Here is a 25,619-nt window from a genome sequence, read left to right as displayed (position 1 = left end):
CCCTTTTAAGTGAGTTTTTCCCACTACTGAAACCCTGGTCTCCATCCACCTCTTATTATCCTTGCAGACATTCTCTAAACTTCTAGATATTTGAAATGGCCAATGGCTATATAGATTTGATAGTTTTGCCATTTTTGTGTCACTGTTTTTAATACACTATTTGGTGGGGTGGGGTGGGGTGGGGAGGGGAAGATACAATAATATTAAGCGAGGCCAGTGCCTAATCATGACAAAATACTTAATACAGAAGGCCAAGGACACCAAACTGACTGGCAAAACCCACCAACAGTACAAAAACACATCTATAGCATCCTTCTGTATCACTATTTCTTCTTGAACTAATGAATTTGAAACTTTGGGGCAGCAGGTAGAGAGAAAAAAGCAAGCAAGGATTTATTAGGAACAGTGACAAGGGCAAGGAAGGAACATGAAAAGTTGTATTTTGGACTTGGGAAACCACTACGGACATTCTTCTGTAAATGCAGAATTCTCTGTTTGCCTTGCAGAGTCCAGGGCTCTTTCACGATTCACTCCAGACTTCTTAAAAATCTTTTAGGGGGATGCGTGTGTTAAGGGTAACGTGCATAACTGAAGTCTGTTTCTAGGTGCCAATCCAAGATTCAACAGAGTTGCGCAAACAACGTGAATATAAGCTAAAGTTTCATGTATCTCCACCTAAAATAAGCTTTGGAACACCCTCAATCTTACAGACACCGACCAGGCTAAGTGGGATTTCTATTACACATATGGTTGATGTGGGTTGGTTGTTTTTTGTTGAGGATTAGACAAATGTGCAGAAAATAGACTTATCAATGTGCATTAGCTATGACAAAGCCAAAAACAGCTTTCGTGACTGAAGGCAGTGCATTCTTATTACAAACAGGGCACAACTATTACCCGTGAACTTCAAGGTATCTGGCTGGCCACTGTTGGGAGATGAACTGCTGGATGAGACAGTCTTGATCTGATCTGGCAAGACCATTTTTGCTTTGACAGATAGAATTTCCTGGAAACAAATGACAAGGTTAGCTATTTATTTGGGGCATTATGAGCACAGGGAGGCTGAGGAAGGTGACCTCCTTTTTAAGTTTAGTTTGCATAGACACAACAGCAGTTTTATGAGCCTTTTCAATCCTCAGTCTGAGCATGAAGGAGAAAGCATCTTACACTTCTACCTCAAACGTATCATCCCCCCCCTCCACTTCCAAGTAATATGAACACAACTTTTGATTGGCTAGAAAGAATTTATCATTTCTTTAAAGTTTACATGGTAAAAAGTATTTTTTTAAAATCACATGTACATTACAAAAAGTCCCTCAAGAAAAGAGATAGAGAGAGAGAAGACTGGAAGAATTTATAAAAGCAATTATTTAAAAAGTCTGGATTAAGAACTGTAGCCAGAAATAATAATCAGATGAACAAGGAGGGCCAAATTCTGTTTGAAGGTAATGAAGGAAAGCAATGTTACTTCCCTCCTCACCCAAGGTGGACAAACTAAAATTTGGCACCTCACCATCGAGCCGTTACTGGCCTCAGTGTTGAACAAAGGTGGGCTCATAATAGCATTTTCTGGTAAGATCAGACAATATTTTCTTAGAGCCACCCAAGGGCAAGTTCACACAACCACTGGATCTATGGCAACAGCCAGTTTCTGGGCATCTAGTAAGTTCTGCATGTACAGCAACAAAAACAGTTATCTGACCACATGCCTCATTATTCAGTAAGCATGTGAAAATATACATGATGATCAATCTGGGAAAACATGGCAGCAGCCATTGTGCCTACCACTCAGAAGCATGTGAACCAACCCTTGGTCTGACAGGAATATTTTGCCCCCAGTAAGAATCAAGCAACTCCAGTCATAACTGCTTCCCCCACAGATACCAAGGCGCATCTAATGATGTTTCTCTACCGTAAAATCCACCAGGGGAACTGGGGAAGGGGGAGAATTAAAGGCAGTTTTCTTTCAGCATTCCATCTTTTGTTTAGGTGAGCCCCTAGCAATACACATGAAATAATTACTCTTATAAATATATTTGTGTCATACGAAATAAGGCACTTATCAAAGTCATCTATCATCCTAGACAGGAAACAAAAAGAAATTGGTTAGTTTTTAAAAAATCATTTAAAATGAATTGTGTTAAAAGCGGCAATACAAAAAATATATATAATCAGACCCTTATCCCACCCCACACTTTATAAAGATTTTTTTTTAAGGTACATACAAAGGAAAATCAAACACAGAACAGCTTGAGAGTCTCTGAAGGCATGAACAGCTTGTCAAAAAGGACACTCTCTCCTTTCCCCAAGCATGTAGTTCAAAAGGAGGCACATTTTAGAGAACTGAAAGGCTGCTTGTGGCCTCTGGGACAGTCAAGGGTCTTTCTCCTTGGATTTGGTCAGCGGTGATGGAGAAGCAAGGAAAGAAGCGGAAATTCATTGGCTGTAGAAGAGGTTTAAGACCGAACACTCTGCATCCCAGGTGGCTGTGGTCGAAAATTGGAGCCAAGGAAGAAGAGAAGGAGCACTTTAAAAGAGCTTGAAAAAGGACTGACTCGGAAATGTGCTGTGAAGTAAAAGAGAAGGGGGCAGAGTAACTGGCAAGCTTTCTGCAGAATGCAATGGGGGGTACCACAGTTCTAGCGGATGTGCTTAAGGGTCCTGGGGCCTAAAAAGGCTCAAGCATAAGGGTTTTCAAGAAATTTGCTCCCCCCGTTCACTTAACTGAACAATGGCTGTTCCCTATCACTCTGCTTTAAAAGACTGCTAAGTAAAATTTAAGAACCCTCAAGGAGGGGTTAAAAACCAATCAACAGAAACCTCACAATGCCCATGACAGACAAGCAATTCTACAGTCAAAATAGCTTTTAAAAAAGCCAACTGACTGATGGAAACCATCCCGGACACACATCTTGTTTCCATTTTGGTTACCAGCACACACTAGCAGATGTTTCAAGAGGAGACAGTGTGATTTCTTTTAGAAAGCTTGATACCTGTTTCTACTGCAAAACTAAACTGCAAAAATGGGACAGGAAATGTTCAGTATTTTGACAGCACCCATTACACGGCTGCAGGCAGAGGTTCACAAGCCTCAATGATACAATCTGGGCAAACAATCTCTTATTTTAAAGTATTCATCTTAAACTCCCATTGATTGCATGTCATTCTCCAATGCATCATGCTGCCCATTTCAAAGGGCAACAGCAGACACAGATTTAGCAGGGAGAACCTGAGTTATAGGCATGACTTTTTTTTTCAGTTGGAACTCAGTTCCAGGACCTCTCAGATGGGCGCCATTGGCATTATAAGAGAACAAGGGAGGTGTTCATGGTGAGTTCCGGCACCTCTTTTTCTAGAAAAATAGCACTGGTTACAGGTAACTTATTTTTCAACTCTTAAAATGAATTGCTCTGTGCATATGTTATATCCACATCTACAGACTGCAGAAAGTTATCATCACCACTATAAAACCTTTAGAAGTCCAAGCGCATGCTAAGAAGTTCACGTTTATTCTGCACAGTTAAGGATGGCCACTATTCCTATTTCTGTTCACTCGATTACAATTGTCAAACTGCTAGCCAGTGTGCAACCATCCACTGGGTGAGGTGGACAGCCACGCTAACTACCACTGACCTGATTACAAAATAATGGGCGTAGCAAGTCCATGAATAACCAGTCCATTTTTAGTGATCCTTAATGTGTACACTAGGCTTTGCAGAGAGTATTACTTGGTCCCTAGCTAACAGGACCAGTGGTCAGGGATGATGGGAGTTGTAGTCCCAAAACAGCTGGAGGGCCAAGTTTGGCTAACACTGCCTTAGACAGAACACCACACACACAAATGCCATCTCTAAATAGTTACGCTAGTGCAAAGCTGCAGGTTCTGTTGCATAGATTTTGAGAGCAAAGACTGGGAAGAACTGCAAGGCACATTATACAACAGACATTATAAGCCAGCTGCTGATCCTGGTGCCTGAACAAGAAACTCAATGTTCCAAATCACAGCAGACACAGCACCTTCCAGGATGCATGGTCTATGTGAAAACAGCACCCTGTCTCCCCCCTGCCTTTTTATGATACAAATATCCTGTGTTCTAACATTGAGTGCTAATCCAACAGTGAAGAGCCTATTGTCTCCTTTTTCTCAGGACAATGGAAACATATGCTTAAAGCAGCTCTGCACCAAAAGCAAAAAGCAAAAAGCCTTCCATCAGGGAATGTCTGAAGGAACCTCATAGTGTAGTTTAGATACAAATTCTCCCCGCTCCCTCGCTGGGACGCTGAGTTCAGTCCAAAACAAATTTGTGCCTGCTTTTAATACTTTGGTCCCTTGGCTAAAACAAAACACTAAGCTCTGGCATCAGACACCCTTAAAAAAAAAGGGACATGTAATAAAGGGTTGGAAGCATGAGACAGAAAGAAACAAGATGACACCTTTCCTTTGGTGTACGAAAGCTGTTACAAGGCATGTCACAGTGTGAAAAAGGAGGAGAGGCATGTGGAAAGGTAAAGAATTTCAAACAGGTCAAAAAAAAGGAGAGCTCCCAGTTAGCACCCAGAACAAGCACCCTCATTATGGGAGTGGCTGTCATTATTCCAGTAACCAGGATCCCCAGATAAATTTAAGGACCTTCTGCACACCAGCTCTTGGCCAAGGGAGCTAACTGACCCAGAGAAGCTAATGTATCCAGAGCTCTTGACCTAGAAAGGCTAATGTAAAAAGGCACCTGTCTAAAAAGAGGTAAGGGGATCTAAAGCTGCTGCTATAGACCTTGGAACTAACTGCTGAAGGATTAAAGCAAGCTAGTGAAGCAGACTAGGCGTATAGAGATGACCAACTTTTTAATCCTCAAAGTCCCCATGTGATGCCTGAAGAGACAGAGAGCTTGGGCCAATGGCTTGAAATTGCTGCTGCTCAGCCTCTAATATAAGATGTTACAGTCTCATAATTTTGAAACAGATGTGCAACCAATCTGATCCACTTTTGGCCCCCAACAGACCAAGATGATGCAGCTATATTGTCTGCAATACAAAATTATGCCCAGTGCTTATTGCTTTCTATTTGGGGAACATGGCAGAAAGCTATTGCCCATGTAGCAGGTACTAATTCTATCATTAGTGAAACCAGCTTGGCAATATGGAACTGGGCAAAAAGGATCTATGACCTCTGGGCCACACCTCAGACTGTAAAAACAGGAATTGGGGGGGGGGGAGTAACTGTTCTGTATATAGTGCAACTCTCATGAACATTGGGCTTTACGTTTTGAATTGAGCATTCTGGAGATTGTTGATGGAATGGGTTGGGAATAGAAATTCAAATCCATTTGCCGATTTGACTGGATAAGGCAAATCACCGGCTGCTTGCAGAGTATTTCCAATGTACACCGTAAAGCTGTAAAGTGGAAGAGCATCGCCTGGAAGTTTTATTGCCCTTCAAGATGCCCATCATTTTAACCAACACATACTGACTGCGACAGGACAGGCAATGTTCTTTTGTTTTGTTTTTATGAAATTATCTCCCAACCCCGAGAGAGCAGATTTTTTTTATTAGGACCCTGAGAATATGGAGATTTGGGGTTAGTTTCAGTTTCCTTCTTGCTGGAAGGAGGCACAAATCCCAACAATGGAAAGAGGCTGGTGGTTACTTGGAAGTTGGGCACATTGATCTTTGGTTACTGGACGAGAGAGAGAAATAAGGGGGAAATGGTTTTGGCAATCTCAGAAGTTATATACGTTTTCTCTCAAACCCACTCCCCCCACCCCCAAATGGTGGGCTGGTGTTTAATCGGACCAGTCGTCCTCATCAAACTCTGAAGAATCATCCTCGGAATCGCTGTATTCCACTGCAATGCGGCGGGCGAGGATGGTTGCCACATCATTGCCCACAACTTCTCGCTTCTCTTGTTCACGCTCCTCTTCTACTTTACGGAGCTGGAATCCTATCAAGGGAGGAAAGAAAAGGTTAGAGGTGGTCTTTCCAGGGAACAGTGGTCTTTGGTAATGTTTGGTAAGGGCTGCTCAGTGTCAGGGGAGGGACAGACACCGGAGTAGTATGAAATACCTTTATTAGGGCGAACTGAAAACAAACAAACAAAAAAACCAAGCTCGATCTCAAGAGAGTTTTTTTTAAAAAAAATGTTGCTGGTGCAGGACTTAGCAGGGGCCTAATATATGATCCTCTGAAGACTGTGGGGCAGGAAGCTTATTGATGACTGATTATGTCAAGAGCAAAGGATCTCAGGTTGAAGTAAAGCATACTGGGGTAAAGCAGCAAAAAGCAGCCTCCCTTTGAAAAGACAAAAACCAGCAGTTATTTCGACTTGCAGTTTTTAAAGTTTCAACTGCTCCTAATATTCCGCTACAGCTATAGTCTGAACCAATTTGGTGGTGGAACTATCACTGGCAGTGAAGAATTCAAATGAGTAATAAGGAAACGAGAGTAAAAAAGTGTGGCTCTTTCACTACTTTTTCAGCTTAGGACACGTGATAGACAGTTACAAACAGGCTAAATTGCAAAGGTTCAAAGAGGATGCCCTCACTGGAGTGAAAAAGGAAGGTTTATTGCAAGTATTCCCAGTACACATTTGCTAAATGACTAGGCATCTTGCAGCTCCAGTAAGCCCCACCAAAATACATACACACACGTGAAATGTCGAGTCCAGACATTGCAGGACCACAACTCTCATAATCCATGACCACTAGGCATGCTGGCTGAGGCTGATGGGTGCTCTAAAACACCTGGAGGACTCCAAGTTCCCAATCCACTGGTCTCGTTTCAGGCATTAAAACTTAGGATATGCAAAATGAGAAGAGACTTACCTTGACGGATAGCAGAAAGCAAGTCGCTCCTAGCCTCACTAACAGCAGGCAATGAGGACTTGGCCTTGGATGATCCCGAATCTGGTTGGGGAAGATGGGTTTCTGGCCCATCCATGCCGCCAAAAGACGATGGAGGTGGACCAGGAGGGGGCGGGGGTGGAGGAGGGGGCGGCGCACCTCCTGTTGGCGGGGGTACCAGGGGCGGAGGCACAGCAGCGTATTCTGCTGCTGGAGGTGGTGGAGGAGGAGGGGCGGCAAAATCGGGGTGAGGTGGGAATGAGGGTGGAGATGGTGGCGGTGGGATGCCTGCAGTCGGAAAGCCTGACAGTGGAGGCGGTGGAGGAACACCAATCATCGGTGGCGGTGGTGGCGGTGCAGGAGGTGGTGCAAATCCTGGCCTGGCACCCTGTGGCGAGCCAATAGGTGGAGCTGGTGGAGGGTGGCTTGGGCTGACTAGGCTGGGTTTTCTCAGCCCTCCGGAGCCACTCTGATTTTGTGCTGGATAGCTGTTGAAAGTAGAGATTGGGAAGGAGACAGGGGGGGAAATGTCCCATGAGTTTTGCAAATATCATAAACTGGAAAAGGGTAAGCACTATTTCTCAGGTTTTCCTGATAGTAACTTGCTTCATTTATTAGATCACTCTTGGCTAAGAGATCCAGGAGTTTGGGAGTTATGTTCCAATATTCTGTTTAGCATCCAACGACAGACTTTGGAAAGTATTCCAACACATGCACACATGTGAAAGTATTTGAGCACAGCTTGCTCAAAAGATTAAAAATTCTTGTTGCCAGGGTGTGTGTGTGTGTGTTTGTTTTAAATCCAGCTCCAGCAAATGCTGATACCTTGGAATCCCATCATTCCACAATAGTATTTTCCAGCTAAGATAGCTACAGGAACCACTCTTAAAGCAACCCTGAAGAGGGAAGGAAATCCATCGGAACTTGATTTAGGAATATGGCACATTAACACATTAACACAAAATTGCATCGGAATGTCAGGATGACAGAGACATCGATTTTCGAAGCCCTCGTGGTAATGAAAAGTAATACAGTACTGTATCTCATTTTGCGACCAGGGTCTGTTCCGGAGCCCGGGTCGCAGGGCTGAAAAGGACGCTGGACAAAGTGCTGCATCTGCGCACGTGTGCAGAACAGTTTGCACTTCTGCGCATGCACGAGTGGCGAACCCGGAAGTAAACCGTTCCGGTACATCTGGGTTTGCCGCAGATGCTTGACGAGGTACCACTGTATGTGAATTCTCACCTAAAATTCCCCCTCCTCCACATACCTCCCCTAAGGAGGAGTATACTCTCCCTCTTAGTAAAACGCTTCCCCAGTCTGAACAGTAACTATAGCTGTTCCTCACCAATTGGATTCACAGTGGCTGACAGTCATGTGCAATCATGGCAAGACACTTGGGTTGCACATAGCAGCCTAACATGGAGGGAATCTGATCTCTCCATGAAGGGTAAATGTGCTGCACAACACAACCCTAAGCAGTATCTGGCAAGAAACCACGGGGCAACACCCTTATTTGTGAGGTGTTTTGTGGATTGCTTAAAAAACAATAATGAGCACTTCTCCTCCCAAGCTACCACTACAAGCTTCATGGATGAGGTTTATATGACAGGCTCACTGTGGTCTTATTGGAGGCACTTGTTTTATGGAAAAATGAAACAGCTTGCTTCTTTCATTCCATTGATTGTGGTCCTTCAGTGGTGCTTACCTAAATTCCATTGGTGGTGGTGGAAGACTGTCCTCTGTGAACGAAGGAGGCGATGGTGAATCTGGCTGCGGAGGCGGGGGGTAGTAGTTGGCATCAACACTCTCATTGGAACCAATGCTACCATTCTGATAGACCATATTAGACGGGTATCTAAAAATCAGCAAAAGGACAAGATGGACTACATCAGATAAAAACCCTTCCCTTCCAAGGCTTCAATGGTCCCCAAGTAAAGAATACTTCCAGAACATTCAAGTCAGGAAGAAATACAAACAATGCCATCAAGATCAGAACCACTCTGGTACTGAAAACTGTAGCATCTTGCCAGATCATTTGGATTGAAAGTCTAGTAAGAGGCTACCATTATCAGTACCAGAGTGGTGCTGTGTGCCCATGAAGAGTCAGAGAACAGCCCCTGTCAAAAGACTTCCAATGCCAATGACTCTCCTGCTAATGTGTGCAAGGCAGGGCAGCTGCAGCTGGGGAACATTATGAGATCACACACAAAGCAGCAAGAGAATGGAGTTTATTAATTAAACAAAATTAAAATACAAGTTGTGTCCCCTACTGTTACAACTGCATGTTCTATGAGCTGTGTTTACGTACATTCCCACTGTTCGGTTCTTTTGCTTAGTCAACATTTTATATTCGTCTATTTTGTTTTCATTATGTATTGTTAAAATTTCAATAAAGATTATGGCTTTAAAAAAGGAAACCACCACATAGCCGCTTGGGGGGAGCTGGGGAGGGCGGGGTATAAATAATAAAATATTATTATTATTATTATTATTATTATTATTATTATTATTATTATATAAATTTGACTCATTAGAATGAGATATTGCATATAATACTGAAATAAAGCTTTTATTTGGAAGAGAGGGGGTAGACAGATCGTGAAGCTGAGGCTCCAATACTTTGGCCACCTCATGAGAAGAGAAGACTCCCTGGAAAAGATCCTGATGCTGGGAAAGATTGAGGGCACTAGGAGAAGGGGACAACAGAGGACGAGACGGTTGGACAGTGTTCTTGAAGCTACCAACATGAGTTTGACCAAACTGCGGGAGGCAGTGGAAGACAGGAGTGCCTGGCGTGCTCTGGTCCATGGGGTCACGAAGAGTCAGACACAACTAAACAACAACAACAACAGACATTCTGTTGTTGCACCCATAACCTATCTTAAAGGTGCCATTTATCTCAGTTTCTAACACTGGTATAGAGGGGAACTCTCCAGCTCCCCAGATTGCTCTCATTGCATCACAGAGTGAGGTGGGGCTGCATATTCCATACTTTTTCAGGCAGGAGCTAGAAAGGAATATATGTGCATACATGTATTTGCGACGTGTGTTCTGAACATTTGGGAAGTCATCTCCAAAGGACCACCAATTTTTAGGAGCTCCAACTGTCCCTTCCTGCACATTTGAAAGTGATCTAGCCATATACAGATTGGATTCAGTTAGAAATAGTGAAGTGTCCAGTACAGGAACTGCTTTAAGATAAAGCATGGGTGAATAATTCACACAAACAACCTTCTCCTGCCAAAGGTGGGAAGTGCAGTCCTGGGAGTCTGCTCATGATCACACCAACTCAGGCAAATCACAAACACTCATTTGTGTGGCCAGCATTATGTCTGTAGTGCTGCACCCGATTCAGATATAGGCTCCATTTGTTTTTACAAATTTGCTATATGTCTCCAAGCCGACAGGTACCAGCTGTAGGTGATGGGCATAAATACACAGTTACTGAAGCTTCACCTGCTTGCCTGAACAATTAAGAAAACCCTTTAAAGTTATCTAATTGACATTTACAATTCACTGCTAGACCACATCAGTGTGGAAAACAGGCGCTAGCAGGCACATGTTGAGGGACTCTGAAAAGTGTGATAGTGTGGGCAGCCCCTTCTAATAACCTTCAGATCAGGGCCCAGCAGAAGGCACACTGGAAAAGAGGCAAGGCAAGGGCACACCTTTGCCAATCATCCTTCCATTCCAGCACAGCCAAAGGCTTCTCTTTTGCAACAGAAATGCTTGCAATTTTAGGAGCAGCTTTAGACAAGCTATGTTTTTAAAGGGACAGCAAGTAGGAACAAACAAGTATCCACAACCTGAGTGCACACAGCTTTCCAGTCCACTCACTTAAAGGGCAGGAATGGTGTTCTTTAGACTATGATTATGCAATTCTGTGGAAGCTAAGGCAAGAACTAAAAGCAAAATCCACAAACAAGAAAGAGGTATGGAAGAAAAATGAGGGTTTCTTTTCCTAAAAGGAAGGCTTGGAAAATGCAAAATGGGTGGAAGCTTCATACTACATGGGTCTAAAACAGAAGGCCACATTCTTTTATAGGGGAAGTGGCCATTAAACCTGGTCCCTGCCATCTTCTCCCCACCTGCTGTGGCATTCAACCTTGAAATGGACAGTTCCATTAAATCTCTGATTCAACTAAAAGGAGAAAGGCTACTAAATGGTTCCATTTCTGATCCCTCCCTTCTCTGTTAAGAGAGTATCAGAAAGAGCCAGAATCATCTTGTGTGCTTATCTCTCCGGGTAGAAAGCTACCGCCTAGAATGCTGCCAAGCCAACCAGCTGGGAATTGTTCTGAATGCCAGAACGCCAAGTCCGAAGTGCCACCTCTACAGTCATGAGCTGGGGCCAAACAGGAACACATAGCTTGTGGCCAAGTTTGGGTGAAGAAAGTACCCTCAATTTGGATTCTGCAGAGAGAATTCTCTTCTTATAAATGGCTGTGTTCCTCATGAAGAATGGCCAGCTTGGAGAGCATGCTCTGACCTTAATTCCAGTAAGTCATACCAGGAGCAGCTACCTCAGTCCCTATTACCACTTGCAATGGCTCCAAGCACCAGTATGCAAGTTCAGCAGCTATTACATCAGGCTGTATAGCATGCAGTTACATGTACCCACTATCACATACTTAACATCTATTACAAAGCTGCTCATTTTCCTCTTCGTTTTATCCCATTTCAGAATTATGCAAATCAATAAACATGCAGTATTTGGGAGTGGGAGAGGGTTTTGTGAAAGCAGAATGAGACAGGACTCCTGCAGACAGCTATCAAAATCAAGTGGGGAAATCAGCTTTCAAGCCCTTGAACTTCTGCACCAGAGATACAGAAAGCTGACTTGGGCTAGGATCTGAAAAGCTGCTTCAGGCATGCCTATGGGTGGGTCATGCTCAATACGAATCCTGACTTTGCTTTGAGCAACAGACCACCTCTGTGCCAGATCACAAGCAGCCAGAGAGCCCCTCCACTTTCCACGTGGGCTGTCATGTGACACAGGGCTGCTATTCAAGAAATGGAAACCTCAAGCTCCTTGCATTTTTGTTTTTTGCACTTCTGCTGTGCTTGCACTGAAGCCAGCCCAAGGATAATCAAATTCTGAAAACACTTCGTTAAAGACTCTCAGCCATTTTTAAGTAACCTCCCCTAAGCACCACACACATGCAGCAAGTTGCAAACTTATGACAAACGTTTCACTCCTGGACTTGTTCTAAAACCTCATCACCAAATGGATTATTGGTAGAATGTAAAAGCCACAATAAGAGTGGCATTGAAATGTTAAACCAGAGGAACAGCAGAGCTATGTGGATCATATTCAGATCAACCAAGCAGACCATTTGCTGAATAAGCTCTTACCCTCCTGGTCCAAGTTTTTCCCTCGACTCAACAAACTCCTGTCCCATTTTCATTTTCTCCCATTCTTCCTTCCGGCTTTTGATTTTCCGAGGGTTCACATTTCCTCTGTTTGGATTATCCTTCTTTTCTTTCTAGAAAATATATAAAAAGGATTATGAGTTACCACAATAACCTGCAATGATGTTGAACAAAAGACACAAAGACAGCAAGTGCTGCCCCTCACCCTAGATTTCATAGGACATAGGAGAAGCTACTAATATGCCAAACCTTGTGTTGCAGCTGCCAAAAGGCTCTACCTGCAACTCAGGTGGAAGAGACCAATAGCATTCACTTCTTACCTCCAAAAAACTCCCTCTATACTGAATTGTCTGCAACTATGCATGTGCTCTTGCCAACCTGGCAGCTCAAAAGCACGTCAAAGTGCAAGTAGATAAATAGGTACCACTCCAGCAGGAAGGTAAACGGCGTTTCTGTGTGCTGCTCTGGTTTGCCAGAAGCGGCTTAGTCATGCTGGCCACATGACCCGGTAGCTGTACACCGGCTCCCTCGGCCAGTAAAGCGAGATGAGCGCCGCAGCCCCAGAGTTGTCCGCAACTGGACCTAACGGTCGGGGTCCCTTTACCTTTACCTTCATGCACGTGCCATAAAACCACAATCTGCACAGCCACAATCCCTTTCAAAGCAAAAGAGAAGCATGGCTCCCTTTGCTTCAGAAGAGATCAAGGAGAGGGAGTGTGAAAATTTGGTTCAGAGAAAACACCTTTTAGCATATTGTGTTGGAGCCCATTTGCCTTCTCTCCCTGCCCTGCCACTCTACCATGGACATTTTGGAAAATAAGTGGGGCTTCACTCCTTCCCCTTTATTCCTCCCCACCCCCACCCCCGCCAGGGATTGCAGGCCTCAGATCAGGGGAAAAGGGGTTAGTTTTGGAAAAGCTTCATCTGAGCACAATCCCAACACAATTCACACACTGCAGAGGAAAGGGAGGAAAATGTTCCTAATGCACTTAATTATTTTCCAGAATGTTAAAGACAGCCTTGATGAGTTACAACAAATAAGTACAAAAGCCAGATTTTTCTTCAGAGTGAAAAGCTTGTAGTCCAATCGTATGTATTTGTGTTTACTCTGATGCAAATCTCACTATATTCAATGAAGAGATGTTAACACCACACTGGAATTTGTGAAGAGACTCTAAATATTATCTCCATAGGTAAATAAATGGCATGACTTGTCGCAGCACAAAGACCCAATGATGTAGATTTGATTCCACTTTATCTACTTAAACTGAAATAAAAAGAACCAACCCTGTTGTGTGTTCATGTCCACTTCAAAAAAGGGCTGCCTGGATTCAGACAGTGGCAATATCTTATATCTTGCCTTTCCCTGTTTAAGGGATAAAAAACCCACAAAGAGCAAAAGATACCCTTCATCTTACCCTATGCTTCCGCTTCTCTTTCATGATATCCTTCGTGTCCTGCAGCATTTTCTCCTTCCAAAGATCAAAGAAATATGACGGATCTGTATAGAATTTAAGTGCTTCTTTGCCGTCATCCCTAGGAGGGGGTGGGAGAGAGAGAGAGACTGACTCACCACAAGATAGTCAAATGTTTACCTAAAGCCCAACTAAGATGCACCAAATTTCAGATGCAAACGCTGTGGTCCAAGAATGAAAACACCCCCCACCTCTTTTTTAAAAACCGTCTGGGACAGGGGGAAAAGGATTGAATCTTTCCATCCCATCCTGCACTAGCCAGGGCATCTGCTGTGCCTTCCAGGTGCAGAAGGCAATTTTTCACAGTATTCATCAGGGTTAGAGAACCTGTTGCCCTCTCAGATGTTGTTGGACTACGACTCTCATGTGGGAAAGAGTCTAAACCTTGTTGCTTTCTCACAAGTAGTCCAATCAGACACGATGGGCTGCAACTCAGTAAGTGTGGGGCTGATAAGAGGCAAGTCCTCCAAACTTGGGCTGACAGCTTCTAAGTTTCTTAGACCACCAAGGAAGAGGAGGGGGAAAGTGGAAGAGGCCACACCTGGAAGTATATTAAAACTGGTGTTAAGTATTAGGTGGGTTTCTTTCTCTACTCTTCCCACCCACCTTAAGATGAGCAGAGATTCTCTGCTCTAATAAGGAGGCTGAGAAGGAATAATAATAACAACAACAATAATAATAATAATAATAATAATAATAATAATAATTTATTATTTATACTCCACCCATCTGGCTGCTCCTGAAAGAAGCAAGACCCCTGTTTAAACTGTAGAGTCTGGGGATGGGACACCTCATAGTCCCTGATCATGGAGAGGAAACAGGTTCTCAGTCACTAGCTCACAGCCACACACCTCCACTGCAGTGCAGTCGCATCTCAAAGACAGCTGCCTCCAGCTATCAGTAATTACTTTTTACCTATTCAAAAGATATTTGTTGATGGGGACTGAGTAAATATGTGTATTCTTAACCCTGATCCCATTCCAATTGCACCATGTGTACTATCTTCACAAGATGACATGACATAATTAGATGGCAAGCAAAGAAAAGCTGTCTGGTATCACTGGCACATTCTCCTCTAGGATGTATCAGTCTCTGGAGATGCAAAAGGACCAACAGACAATCACACTTTTCAGAAGAACTGTCTGCACCCACTTCAGGCAATAATACGTGCAAATGTATGCACTGCAAATTGTGCAAAGGGAGTAAGAAAGGAACAGCAAGATTACACAAAAGAGCTTGTATGAACAAACACCAAAGTTATATGCTAGGCTTGCCACCACAGAAACTTATTTACTGCTATGACTACAAATCTATACCACAAAGCACCGAACCGTTTTTCAAAGCACATCAATTCTCAAAATTCCCAAAAGGAAAGTTACAAATAACCTCAGTAGCAGGGAGAACTGAATGGAGGCCTCCAGGCCACATAAGACCCCTGCCATCTAGCTCCATAATGTCTACACTGGCTGGCAGTGGTTCTCCGTGCTTTCAGGCCAGAGTCCAGGGATTGAACCTCGATCCTTCTGCATGGTACGTGTGAGAACTACCACTAAATAGCAGCCTCTCCCCATAGCACATTGGGAAACACATCAGGAAATAAGGTAAGCACTTGCCCACGCCCAGTGTAGACCTCATGGACAGACATATCCTCCGTTTGAAAGCAAAAGGCCTCCGTTGGCAGGGGCAGCTTATTTCCCACTGGAAGGGGCACTTGCAAGGTAGGGATGTACTATGCAACCCTCCTGTTCTGACTCTCCACCTTGCACATGCTGTTCCGTCAAATGCTTGATCTGGCAAGGGTGTGCAGAAGGAGCATGAAATTATGCTACTGCTCCGGGTGGAGAAATATGGCCCTTGAGCCGTTTGGCTAAAGGAAATCCAGTCTGTAGGCTCAAGACATTAGACATCCCTCCATTGCAGAGAAGGCAATGTTAAGAACCATCTTGCTGAATTGCAGCAAAGACTCACTTAGTTGAGCAGTGACTGGCTAGCTGGCTCTAGAGCCTCATATGCACAGCACATCTCCAGCATACTCAGGCTAGGCAGGCTCTGAACATGGGAGTTTCATTTACGTATCATGGCTACCCACCACAGATGGGCCCTATATTACACAGATTTGTTTACTGCTTTTTAACAGTTTTCGAAGACTAGAAGGCATCACCAGTCACTGTGGGAGTGATGCAGAAGTCAACTGCATGCTGTGTGAAGTAGTGCTGCTTCTTCTTTTTTCAAAAGCAGTTCCTAATTTCAACTGAGTGTTCTAGTACTGTAGCAGAAAGTGTTTCCCCATCTCCTTAATGTTACAAATATGTATAGTGTAGTCTTTGCCCACCACTCTCATCAACTTTTCTCTCAACTAAAAAGGCCAAGACATTTTAGCCTTTGTAAGGAAGGTCCGCTGGCCCCTTGGTGAGTCAGCAGGTTTTCTTATGGGCTAGCTGGACCATGCCACAGTCTTTACAGAAGAAAGCCCTTTAAGAGCAGGTCCATTACCTTCTCAACTGAATGGGCAGGCTCCCCACTTAGCTAGAAACATAAGGTGCATTACCTGTAAGACGAGAGGATATTAAGAGGTGGAGGCATATTACAAACGCCATAAGTTTCAAGGACAGGCACAGGGAGAGAGTCTCTGTCAAAGAGCTTTTGGTCCTGAGTTGTGGAGCTTTTGAAGGCTTTCCTGGTGTTAATACCTTGCAGAGACACTAAGAGGAGAGAAATGAAAGAATAAGGAAAATAAAGCCACTTCAAACACAACCTAAGCCTATGTTTGCCCAGTTATAGTTCTCAATACTCTCTGCTGTCACAACATGGGATCCTTCTGCCACATCAATAAAGCTTTCAAGACAGTATCCCCTGAAATTACACTTTTAAAAAAGAAAAGAAACATACACACACACACACACACACAGAACATGGGGGGGGGGAGACAAACCCCCTTTAATCAAAGAGAAGATCTATATGCATTCAGAAAAACTTCCAAGTAGAATTGGCCTTTGAACAGTTCACCTCCATCCACCCCCATAAAAAACCAAAACCCCTCTTTCGCCTAATGACCAGTCAAATAACAGCCAAGTATTGGAACATATTTATTACAACTGAGAATTATGGTTATTGACAAAAACTACCACCTTCTAAAAATCTCTGGAGGCCAATAAAGCTCAGAATCCTTACAGATTGTATTTTTGCTTCATTAAGCCCTCATGAACTCCAATTTCAGCTTGCTCCAAAATCCCTGCAGCTAACTTTCATGGCCTGCAGGAACAACTAAACAGTGCAACTTAAGAGGAGAGGACAGTAGCTCTTTGGAGGGAGCTGCAAGAAGAAAAAGGTGCCTGCTGCTGTATCAGGCTTATGCATGTGTGTCCCTAAACCTGCAGAGAAGGTGAGCAAGAGGTCCTCACTTTTGCCATTACTACCAAGTGACACACACATCCATGGGGCAATAAGCAAGTTAGCTGACCACAGTCTGACAGTCTGCAGGTGTCAAGTTCATTCCAAGTCCACAAGCATTTTGCAGCTGCTGCTATGGCAATTTAGCGTAGTTGGCCTAAAAGTGTATCAATTTTGAACCATTACCTTCCTCCTCCTTGGGATCCAGCTGAGTAACTTTGATCTGAAGGCGGTCAACTCTCTCGACTAGAGAGCTTACACGAAAGGCAAAGGTGTTTGCCTGAGTAAAAAGCTCTCCAAATATGTCTTCAGCAAATTTACCTGAAAAAGAATAGCAGAATGTTATAATTCTAAATGAACAATTTCTTGCTCTCTGTGTGTCATAAAGCAAGCTGACAAAGGCTCCTTTTTCATTATAGTTTTGTTATGTACCCCACATGTCAATTGGTAGAGGGGTGGCAGAAATTGTATGTGCATGCATAGGTGTGCTAAGTATTTATACATAAGTATTTTAGCCCTCTTATCTCAGGAGGGAATGACTGGAAACAGTCACGTTTTGCTCTCCTAATCAGGACATTTGTAACAAGCAAATCATGTAGGGGAAAAGTCTACAAACCAATCTAGCTAAACATGACCCTTCCACAGCATCATTAAACAAGGAAGGAAGCGAAACAAAAAACTTAAGGACTTCCATAAAGTAATAAAGAAGGAGGGCAGCCATGAATCAGATGATATTGTTGCATTTAGCCTTCATCTTGTAGGTCTGTGATCTCTTTAGCTTCTAGGATGGTCTACTGGATAGACACACAATGACAGCTACATTTCATTGTCCTCTAAAAGCTCAAAAAGACTCACTTCATTAAATGCTGCCAAAAGAAACTCCCCATCTCTCGGCTCTCTTTCACAGTAGGCACAGAGTCATTTATTACTTGCAGGTGGCAGCACAAAAAAAAGCAAGGTGCTTTCAAGGTTGAAAACAATGCCTCCGAATTTGAGTTGGGAGATGTTAATGTTCCTGCCAGACTAGACACTTACAACAAGTATTTTGAAGGAAGAAACCTGAAGTTAAGCAATTTAAAATTTAAAGATGAAATTCAAAACTACAGAACACTTGAAGTTCCCACTGGTACCCAAGTACCCTAAATCAATGTTTGGTGTATTTAAGAAGCCAACAAAGCAAAGTAAACCATTCAGTATTCAGTTTAGCTCTGCAGGTCAACTTCTCATGCAAGCACAGTGGATTATGTAAATTTTAAAGTATAACACAAAGGAAATAAGGGAAGGATTTAAAGAAGAGAGATCCTCATCCCCAAGCAGTGTCAAATCTAGTGAGTAGCCCTGAAGGTCCCAGAGGGCTGAAAGGCAGGCTACAAGTACAAAAATTCACTGTTTTTGTGAGTACAGCAGAACCTTGGCTTACGGTACCCTCGGGTAACGTAAACTTCAGGTTGCGAAAGCGGCAAACCCGGAAGTATTCTTCCGGGTTTTGCCGCTCACGCATGTGCAAAAGCACTCTACCACACCACATACATATGCAGAACAGGCACCTCCGGTTGCGGAAACCCCGGGATCCGTTTCAGAGCTCCGGGTCGGATCCCAAGGTTTCCACAATCGGAGGTACCACTGTAAATAGTCTTAAATGAAAGACACTTTAATACGTTTAGGTGGAAGCAAAGGTAGCAAGACAGGTGATGCTGCCTTGAAAGCAGAAGCAGCTAGTGGAATCTTATAAGTCAGCTGCTAGAAACTCTGGGAAAGCAATTCAGTTTCAGCATCGCCACCAATCAAGCCACAGCTACTAATAGCTACAAAATGTATACAGATTCCAGACTTCGGAGATATACCAGCCTCAAAGCCCACCCATAAAAGCTGTGGGCACAACAAAATAACTTAGAATATGTGTTTTCCTTAGTATTGCTAGCAGTGGGTTCTCATTGTCAGCAAGACCACATAAGATGTTTAAACAATATTCACTGTTAGTTAGACCTAGATGAAGAGCAGGAGTTCCCCTAAACAGCTTTGTGGAATACTTGCTTTTATGGTATATTCCCTCACACAAAAAGCGGTGCCTGCACTGCAACTAGACTTCTGTCAAGGGAATCAGTTTCAGTGTATATATGAAGATACAGCTGCCTTACATAAAGTCAAAATAAATTCTAGCCCTGTGCTATGTACTCTGATTAGCAGCAGCAATTTAATGCTTCAGGCAAATATCTCCCACCACCCAACACATGATCACTTGAAATTGAGATGCCAGTGATTGAACCTGGGACTTTCTAAATGCCATGTGTTCAACCACAGAGCTATGTTCTGCCCATACCTGCTTGAAGGGACATTTATTCCCACTCTCATGGAACTGAACCAGTCCATTTATAGTGTTGGATAGCCACACTTACATTCAAGCTGTTTCACCATGAAAAGAGAGGAAAGCGCATTGATACAGTGGTGCCTCGCAAGACAAAATTAATCCGTTCCGCGAGTCTCTTCGTCTTGTGTTTTTTTCGTCTTGCAAAGCACGGCTATTAGCGGCTATTAACGGCTTAGCGGCTTTAAGAAAAAGGAAACAAACTCGCAAGAACTCGCAAGACGTTTCGTCTTGCGAAGCAAGCCCATAGGGAAATTTGTCTTGCGGGACGACTCAAAAAACGGAAAACTCTTTCGTCTTGCGCGTTTTTCGTCTTGCGAGGCATTCTTCTTGCGAGGTACCACTGTACTGTATTATGCATTTGCACATTAAGTTATCGGTGCAACTGATATACAGTCTGAGTCTAGGCATGTGCATCTAGTAAAGCTGCACTGCTATATACACTTTATCAAATAGTATTATCTGATGGTTCTTTTGAAACCCTGTACTGTGGGAACTGTGCTTTATTCTGGTGCAGTCCTGGCCATTCCACTGATTTTAGCACACATACCCTTGATAAATGGCAACACCTGCTAATGAATTTGACACACATTTTATTTTCTCATGGTGCTTGTGCACCCAAGGGACCTGGCCTATCCCTGGGGAAGCAGAGATGGGATTTCTGAGTCTGCCAACTTCCTAGGCCATCCCTTTTATGGATGCAGCCTGCAACTTACTCACATTTAACTTGTGTGCATTCAGCTTCACATGCTTGGCAAAAAAATTAAAAGGGGAAGGAGGGGCAGGCATCCAGGATAAAAGACTTTGGCAATCACAGAATTGTACAGTTGGAAGTGACCCAAAGGTCATCTAGTCCAACCCCCTGCAATGCAGGAATCAACTAGAGCATCCATGACAGATGGCCACCCAACCTCTGCTTAAAAACCTCCAGTGAAGAAGAGCCCACAACCTCAAGAGGGAGTCCGTTGCACTGTGAAACAGCTCTTACTGTCAGAAAGTTCTTCTTGGTGTTTAGTCACAATCTCCTTTTTTATAACTTGAATCCATTGGTTTGAGTCCTACCCTCTAGAGAAGGAGAAAACAAGCTTGCTCCATCTTCCATGTGACAGCACTATAGTTATTTTAAGATGGCTACCTCCTCTTAGTCTCCTCTTTTCCAAGCTAAACTGTTCCTCATAAGGCTTGGCTTCCAGACCATTTAGCACCTTGGTCGCTCTCCTCCTCACGCATTCCAGCATTTCAATATCCTTCTTATTAATCCCACCTGCCATTGCACCTAATGTGTTTTGTCTATACATGATTTTGGCTTTATACACAAGCCCTGGAATGCAACCCCTGCGTACGTTGAGGGCTTGCTGTATTGCTTTCCAGCCATGGTATGCTGGCCCATTTGAAACAGATGCACTACGTTTTGCAACTCCACGAGGAGCCACATAAAAGAAAGTGGTATGCAGCCCACAAACCTACCTCCTTGAACAGTCTCTCTTATGCTGGAAAGGAAAAAAGCAGCAGCCCAGGATACAAGCAGGCTCAGATGACACCTAACAAGAGGAGGATTCTAGCTCATCTGCATACATATTGTATTAGCCCTTGCTTCTACAAAGATATGGATACTTAAAGGCTGATTTTATGGATGTTTACTCATATGTGATCCATTTTGTTCATGCTTAGTATCCTTGCATGTACATGGAGAAAACCAAACAAAAGACCTATATCTTCATGACCAAAAGGCTTTTGATTTTGCTCTTTGCTTGTAAAAAGCTCTAAAAGTTGCAAATCAGTTGTTTTAATTGTTTAATTGCAACCAGGTACGCTTGTTCAGGAAATATGTGCATTAAAAAACAACTTTATTTAAATCAATTCACACAGCTATTCAACCTTAACCCTACATAGCTTTATACAGGCACTCTCTAATGAGTATCTACCTCACAGAGTATATGAGGACCCCTTTGCAAGCATTTTAGAAAGTCAAAAGTCTAGAGAAATAGAGTTAATGCAACTCCAATCCCATCATGATTTTTAAAGAGTAACAAAGACCCAAGTGGCCGATTTCTCTCTTTTTAAACCTTTGCCCATGTAGTAATCCTGCCCTTTTACAAAGCCAGCTAAATAAAAGCCAAAACATATTCATCATCCACAGAAATAAACAGCATGAAAAAACCAAACAGAGTGACGGTTCATAGTCTCCATGAGGGAATTTCAGTATACAATGTGGTACATGCATAATATTCAAATCAGTAAGTAGCTGCATCTGCATCATGACAGGAATCGGATAAAAAGGAATGCTAGCACACTAAATACTGAAAACAAATGAGAGGGACACTTGATAATGTGCTCAACATATTGAAGGTTCTTAGCCCACCGCTTCTGTATGGAGGCTGCCTGTCTTGTATTCCTTCCAGCTGTGCTTCAGCTGCAGTCATTCCTTGCTCATCCCTCTCCAACACAGACTGGCTGAGTAGAGGAGGGAGAAATTCAAGGAGGAGAGAGAAGGTTCAAGGAGGTTTCATAGGAAGATCTTTTAGCACTACCCATGGAAGACAGATGGGGGAGAAATAGGAGCACAAGAAGAGAGAGAAGGCAGCTGAATCAAGAGCCTAGCAGCTCCTGAGGGCAGCAGGCAGGCTGGCCATGGTACTCACTCAGGCTGCCCAGCTGTCGAATGACATTTGCCAGGGTGATGTTGGTCACGCATTCCAGCTCATTCCGAACATTAGGCAATGTCTGACGGCACAGGTGCCTTGGCTCGATGTTCCTTGTTACTAATGGCATGGTGGACCAGCTTCAGGCGGCGTTCTGAAAAGAGGAAAAAAATCCCGCAAACAGGAAAAGGATTACTCAGCCACAGATGCTGGCATCACCAGCAGCACAACATTCGTTTCCCTGCTCAGAAATCAGCTTTATCTAAATCACTGCTTTCATCTCCACACACACACACACACACACACACCTGTCAGAACTAGGCTTTTAAAATAAAAAAACCCTGCAGTTTTAAGGCTTGCTACAGAGAAGCTGGGGCCAGCCACTGTAAGGTGCTTCCCACTCTGGGCTGCTGTGATCTGTCCCACAAACCATGTGCTCAAATCTATCTAGCCGACTTCTTTCAAATACTGCTAAACATTCAGCCAAAACCATTAAAGGCTAACAGGAGGGGTGTGGAGAACAAACACCAACCCAAGTCCAGTTGGGAAAGGGTTAAACATTTCCCATCACACCAGACAAGTTGGGCTCTCAGGACAAAACAGGAAGCACTTTTAACTGACCAGGAAGCTTGCTAACAAATGCTTCTCAGTCTGAGGTCTGCATCACACACACACACACACACACACACACACACACACACACACACACACACACACCAAGTCCCTTGTGTTGGAAGGTTCTCCCACTAAAGCAGCTATGGTTTTAGAGATACATGCACACTAGTAGTTTTAGAAAGGCATACAGCAGCTGATAGCTTGACAAACGAAGACTGCAGCTCTAGGAATTAAAGTACAAGTTTGAAAGGGTTTGACAGGGAATCGTGCTGATCTGCTCTCCCAGAAGTTATACTATCAAAGAATCTGCAGTTATGCTAACCTGGCACTTGAAGAAAGCACCCCCCCCATTTTACAGCATTCCAGTATAAAAATATCAAATACACACATCCCAATAAGAATATTCTGATCATCACTATCTCCTTTCCACTTAATTACAAAAAACACAATCCTGTTTCTAGCAAATATAAAGTCCATTTGTAGTGCCTATATGCCTAAGTCATTCATCCTCAAGAGAGTATTTCTCTGAGAAATTTAAGCTCTAGTGGAGAACAAAAACAAGCATTAAAAAGATATCCAACTAGTGAAAATAGAGTACACTGAAATTCATTTGCTCATTTCTTTGAAGGAAAAGGGTGGACCCCTTCCTAGGTCAGATGGTGAACAGGTCCACCGGAGGAGACAGCTGTCTTATGACAAAGACTCTGATCTGCTGTGGATGGAATGGAAAAAAATAAAAGCAGGAAGCTGACAGCTTGGGGAACATGACTTCCTGTCACCAACAGCAACAAACCAAGAATCATTTTTAAAAGTCAGCTGTTTGTGCTTGACTTTGAACCACCCTTTTATAGTCTCTGTGGCAGCTGGCAGCTTATCTCTGAGGTCCAGGAGTCATTCCTGGATGCTTTTCTATCAGTGCGTTAAGGGACTGAAGCCGATATTAGCTTTTGCTAATTACCTCCCAAGTCAAAAATCTGAATTTCCGAATCTGACCTGCCACTGCAGAGGAGTTCAAGATCTGGAGGGCACAGAACAGCATCCAAGGTTTTATATGTAACATGAGGTTAAAAAAATCTCAAGAAATTAACAGTGTGAGCCAAGAAGCGCCAGCAAAACTTGACAGGAATACATTCACCTTTTAATGGGTCTTCCTGTGCTTGGATACTGCAGAGGTCAGCCAGCTTGCTGTATGCACAATCACAACAAATGATAAAAAGGACAGACTTCTATTTTTCATAGCCAGAAAAGTTGGTATACTTTGTATATGACTGAAGTCTTCCATCCATTTTTGTGTGCAGCACAGCTCTTTAACCTATTTCGGAGGTGGAAAACTGAGGCTAAAGAAAATTTGCTCAAAGTCAACCACTGTCTTGGCTAAACCTGAATCTGACTCTAACTCTTCATAAGGGCAGCATTAGACTTTTTATTACTACAATTAGAATAGTTTTCTATTCCTGTTGAAAGGCGGAACTACACAAAATGCTGCAAATAGCATCCCTAGAGAATCACTTGCCAATCATCATGTTGTGAGTTTTCCCTCACAGTATTGCAGTATTGGGGGTGGGGGGTGGGAGGACAATGCACAATGTCATACAATGGAGTGATTCCAAACACTGCAGTAGACAGCATAACTTGCAGAGGTCCAAAGGAAAAGTCTGGAAGACCACATGTGATTAGCTAAGTAAAGTACAAAGGCACTCCCAGAGCAACAGATTTCTTCATGTCAGTTCTACCAAGGACAACTACAGAATACTGCATACTAACAGTTTCAAGTCACTCAGAAGCACTGGTGATTGTTTAGGTGGATATATGACATCACCCCAAGCTGCATCCCATGTGACCACAATGTTAATGTTCCAAATACAAGGAAAATTCACCCACACCAAATTACAGTGGTGCCTCGCAAGACGAAATTAATCCGTTCCGTGAGTCTCTTCATCTAGCGGTTTTTTCGTCTTGCGAAGCAACCCTATTAGCAGCTTAGCGCTATTAGCGGTTTAGCGGCTATTAAAGGCTTAGCGGCTAAAAGGCTATTAGCGGCTTAGAAAAAGGGGGGGAGCGAAAAAAATCGCAAGACTTTTTCGTTTTGCGAAGCAAGCCCATAGGGAAATTCGTCTTGCGAAGCGCATCGAAAAACGGAAAACCCTTTCGTCTAGCGGGTTTTTCGTCTTGCGAGGTATTCGTCTTGCGGGGCACCACTGTATCACTAAATTCAGGACTGCAGTGGAAAAGCAAAGATACAACATGCCAACTTCCACATAACAAACATTAGAAATGAACACACACAGGTGGAAACAGACTTCTACATGCGGTATTTAATGTTCTGTGCTGCTAAAGAGGGCCTTTCCTACTAGAAATGAAAATTCACACCATACTTAGGATCTGAAAAGGTCACCTCAATTGCTGTTGTTATCATATATATTTAATCAGTTGGTAAGAAGGTGGATGCATCATCAACTAAAATTTAATCAAGTGGCAGGCCTAATTAAAAAATACCTGTTCCACCTTAAGGGATACCCTTTTTGTTCTACATTTTTATTGTGATTTGGAATCTACTGTGATAACATTTGATTATTGTTTGACTGATGTTTATTAAGGTTTTAAAATCTCATATACTGATTTAAGCAGTTTAATGGTGATGCAATTCATAAACACCACATGCAAATGCACCACCTGGAAGATTATTAAAGAATTAAAACCATATATTCTAAAGTCCATGAGTTTTCCAATAGTACTCTTTGTCCATAATCATAACACAAAGCCTAAAAAAACCCCAAAACCCATCTTCTGGAAGGACTCAAATCCCCATCAAGTCCCCACCCTTTTGCAACATTTTAATACACAGCTGTTAGGCTTGTAAATTAGGTCAGAATAGCAGTTCTAGAGGAAGGGGTGCTTTCCTTCCTGCCCATTCTCCAT

General features: G+C 43.2%; 2 protein-coding genes across 4 annotated transcripts in view; one reads left to right on the top strand and one right to left on the bottom strand.

Moving 5' to 3' along the window:
- Positions 1–25,619, top strand: part of GPR3 (G protein-coupled receptor 3) — a 146,495-nt gene that overhangs the window by 20,081 nt on the left and 100,795 nt on the right. The window lies entirely within an intron of this gene.
- WASF2 (WASP family member 2) overlaps positions 1,225–25,619 on the bottom strand; it is a 45,556-nt gene continuing 21,161 nt past the window's right edge. For all 3 annotated transcript variants that reach the window (XM_083512194.1, XM_083512196.1, XM_083512195.1), the window contains exons 2-9: positions 22,086–22,239; positions 17,265–17,399; positions 16,237–16,390; positions 13,632–13,749; positions 12,196–12,326; positions 8,546–8,695; positions 6,820–7,325; positions 1,225–5,939 (exon numbers count right to left, since the gene is read on the bottom strand). In XM_083512194.1, the coding sequence (XP_083368320.1) occupies positions 5,782–5,939; positions 6,820–7,325; positions 8,546–8,695; positions 12,196–12,326; positions 13,632–13,749; positions 16,237–16,390; positions 17,265–17,399; positions 22,086–22,215 (1,482 nt within the window). In that variant the 5' untranslated portion in view covers positions 22,216–22,239 and the 3' untranslated portion in view covers positions 1,225–5,781. The remainder of the gene's footprint in view (positions 5,940–6,819; positions 7,326–8,545; positions 8,696–12,195; positions 12,327–13,631; positions 13,750–16,236; positions 16,391–17,264; positions 17,400–22,085; positions 22,240–25,619) is intronic.

Source organism: Podarcis liolepis, assembly GCF_965112155.1.
Source record: "Podarcis liolepis genome assembly, chromosome: 7".
NCBI classification, from domain to species: Eukaryota; Metazoa; Chordata; class Lepidosauria; order Squamata; family Lacertidae; genus Podarcis; species Podarcis liolepis.
Note: the sequence above shows the minus strand (reverse complement) of the source record. Positions and strands in the feature narration are given on the sequence as shown.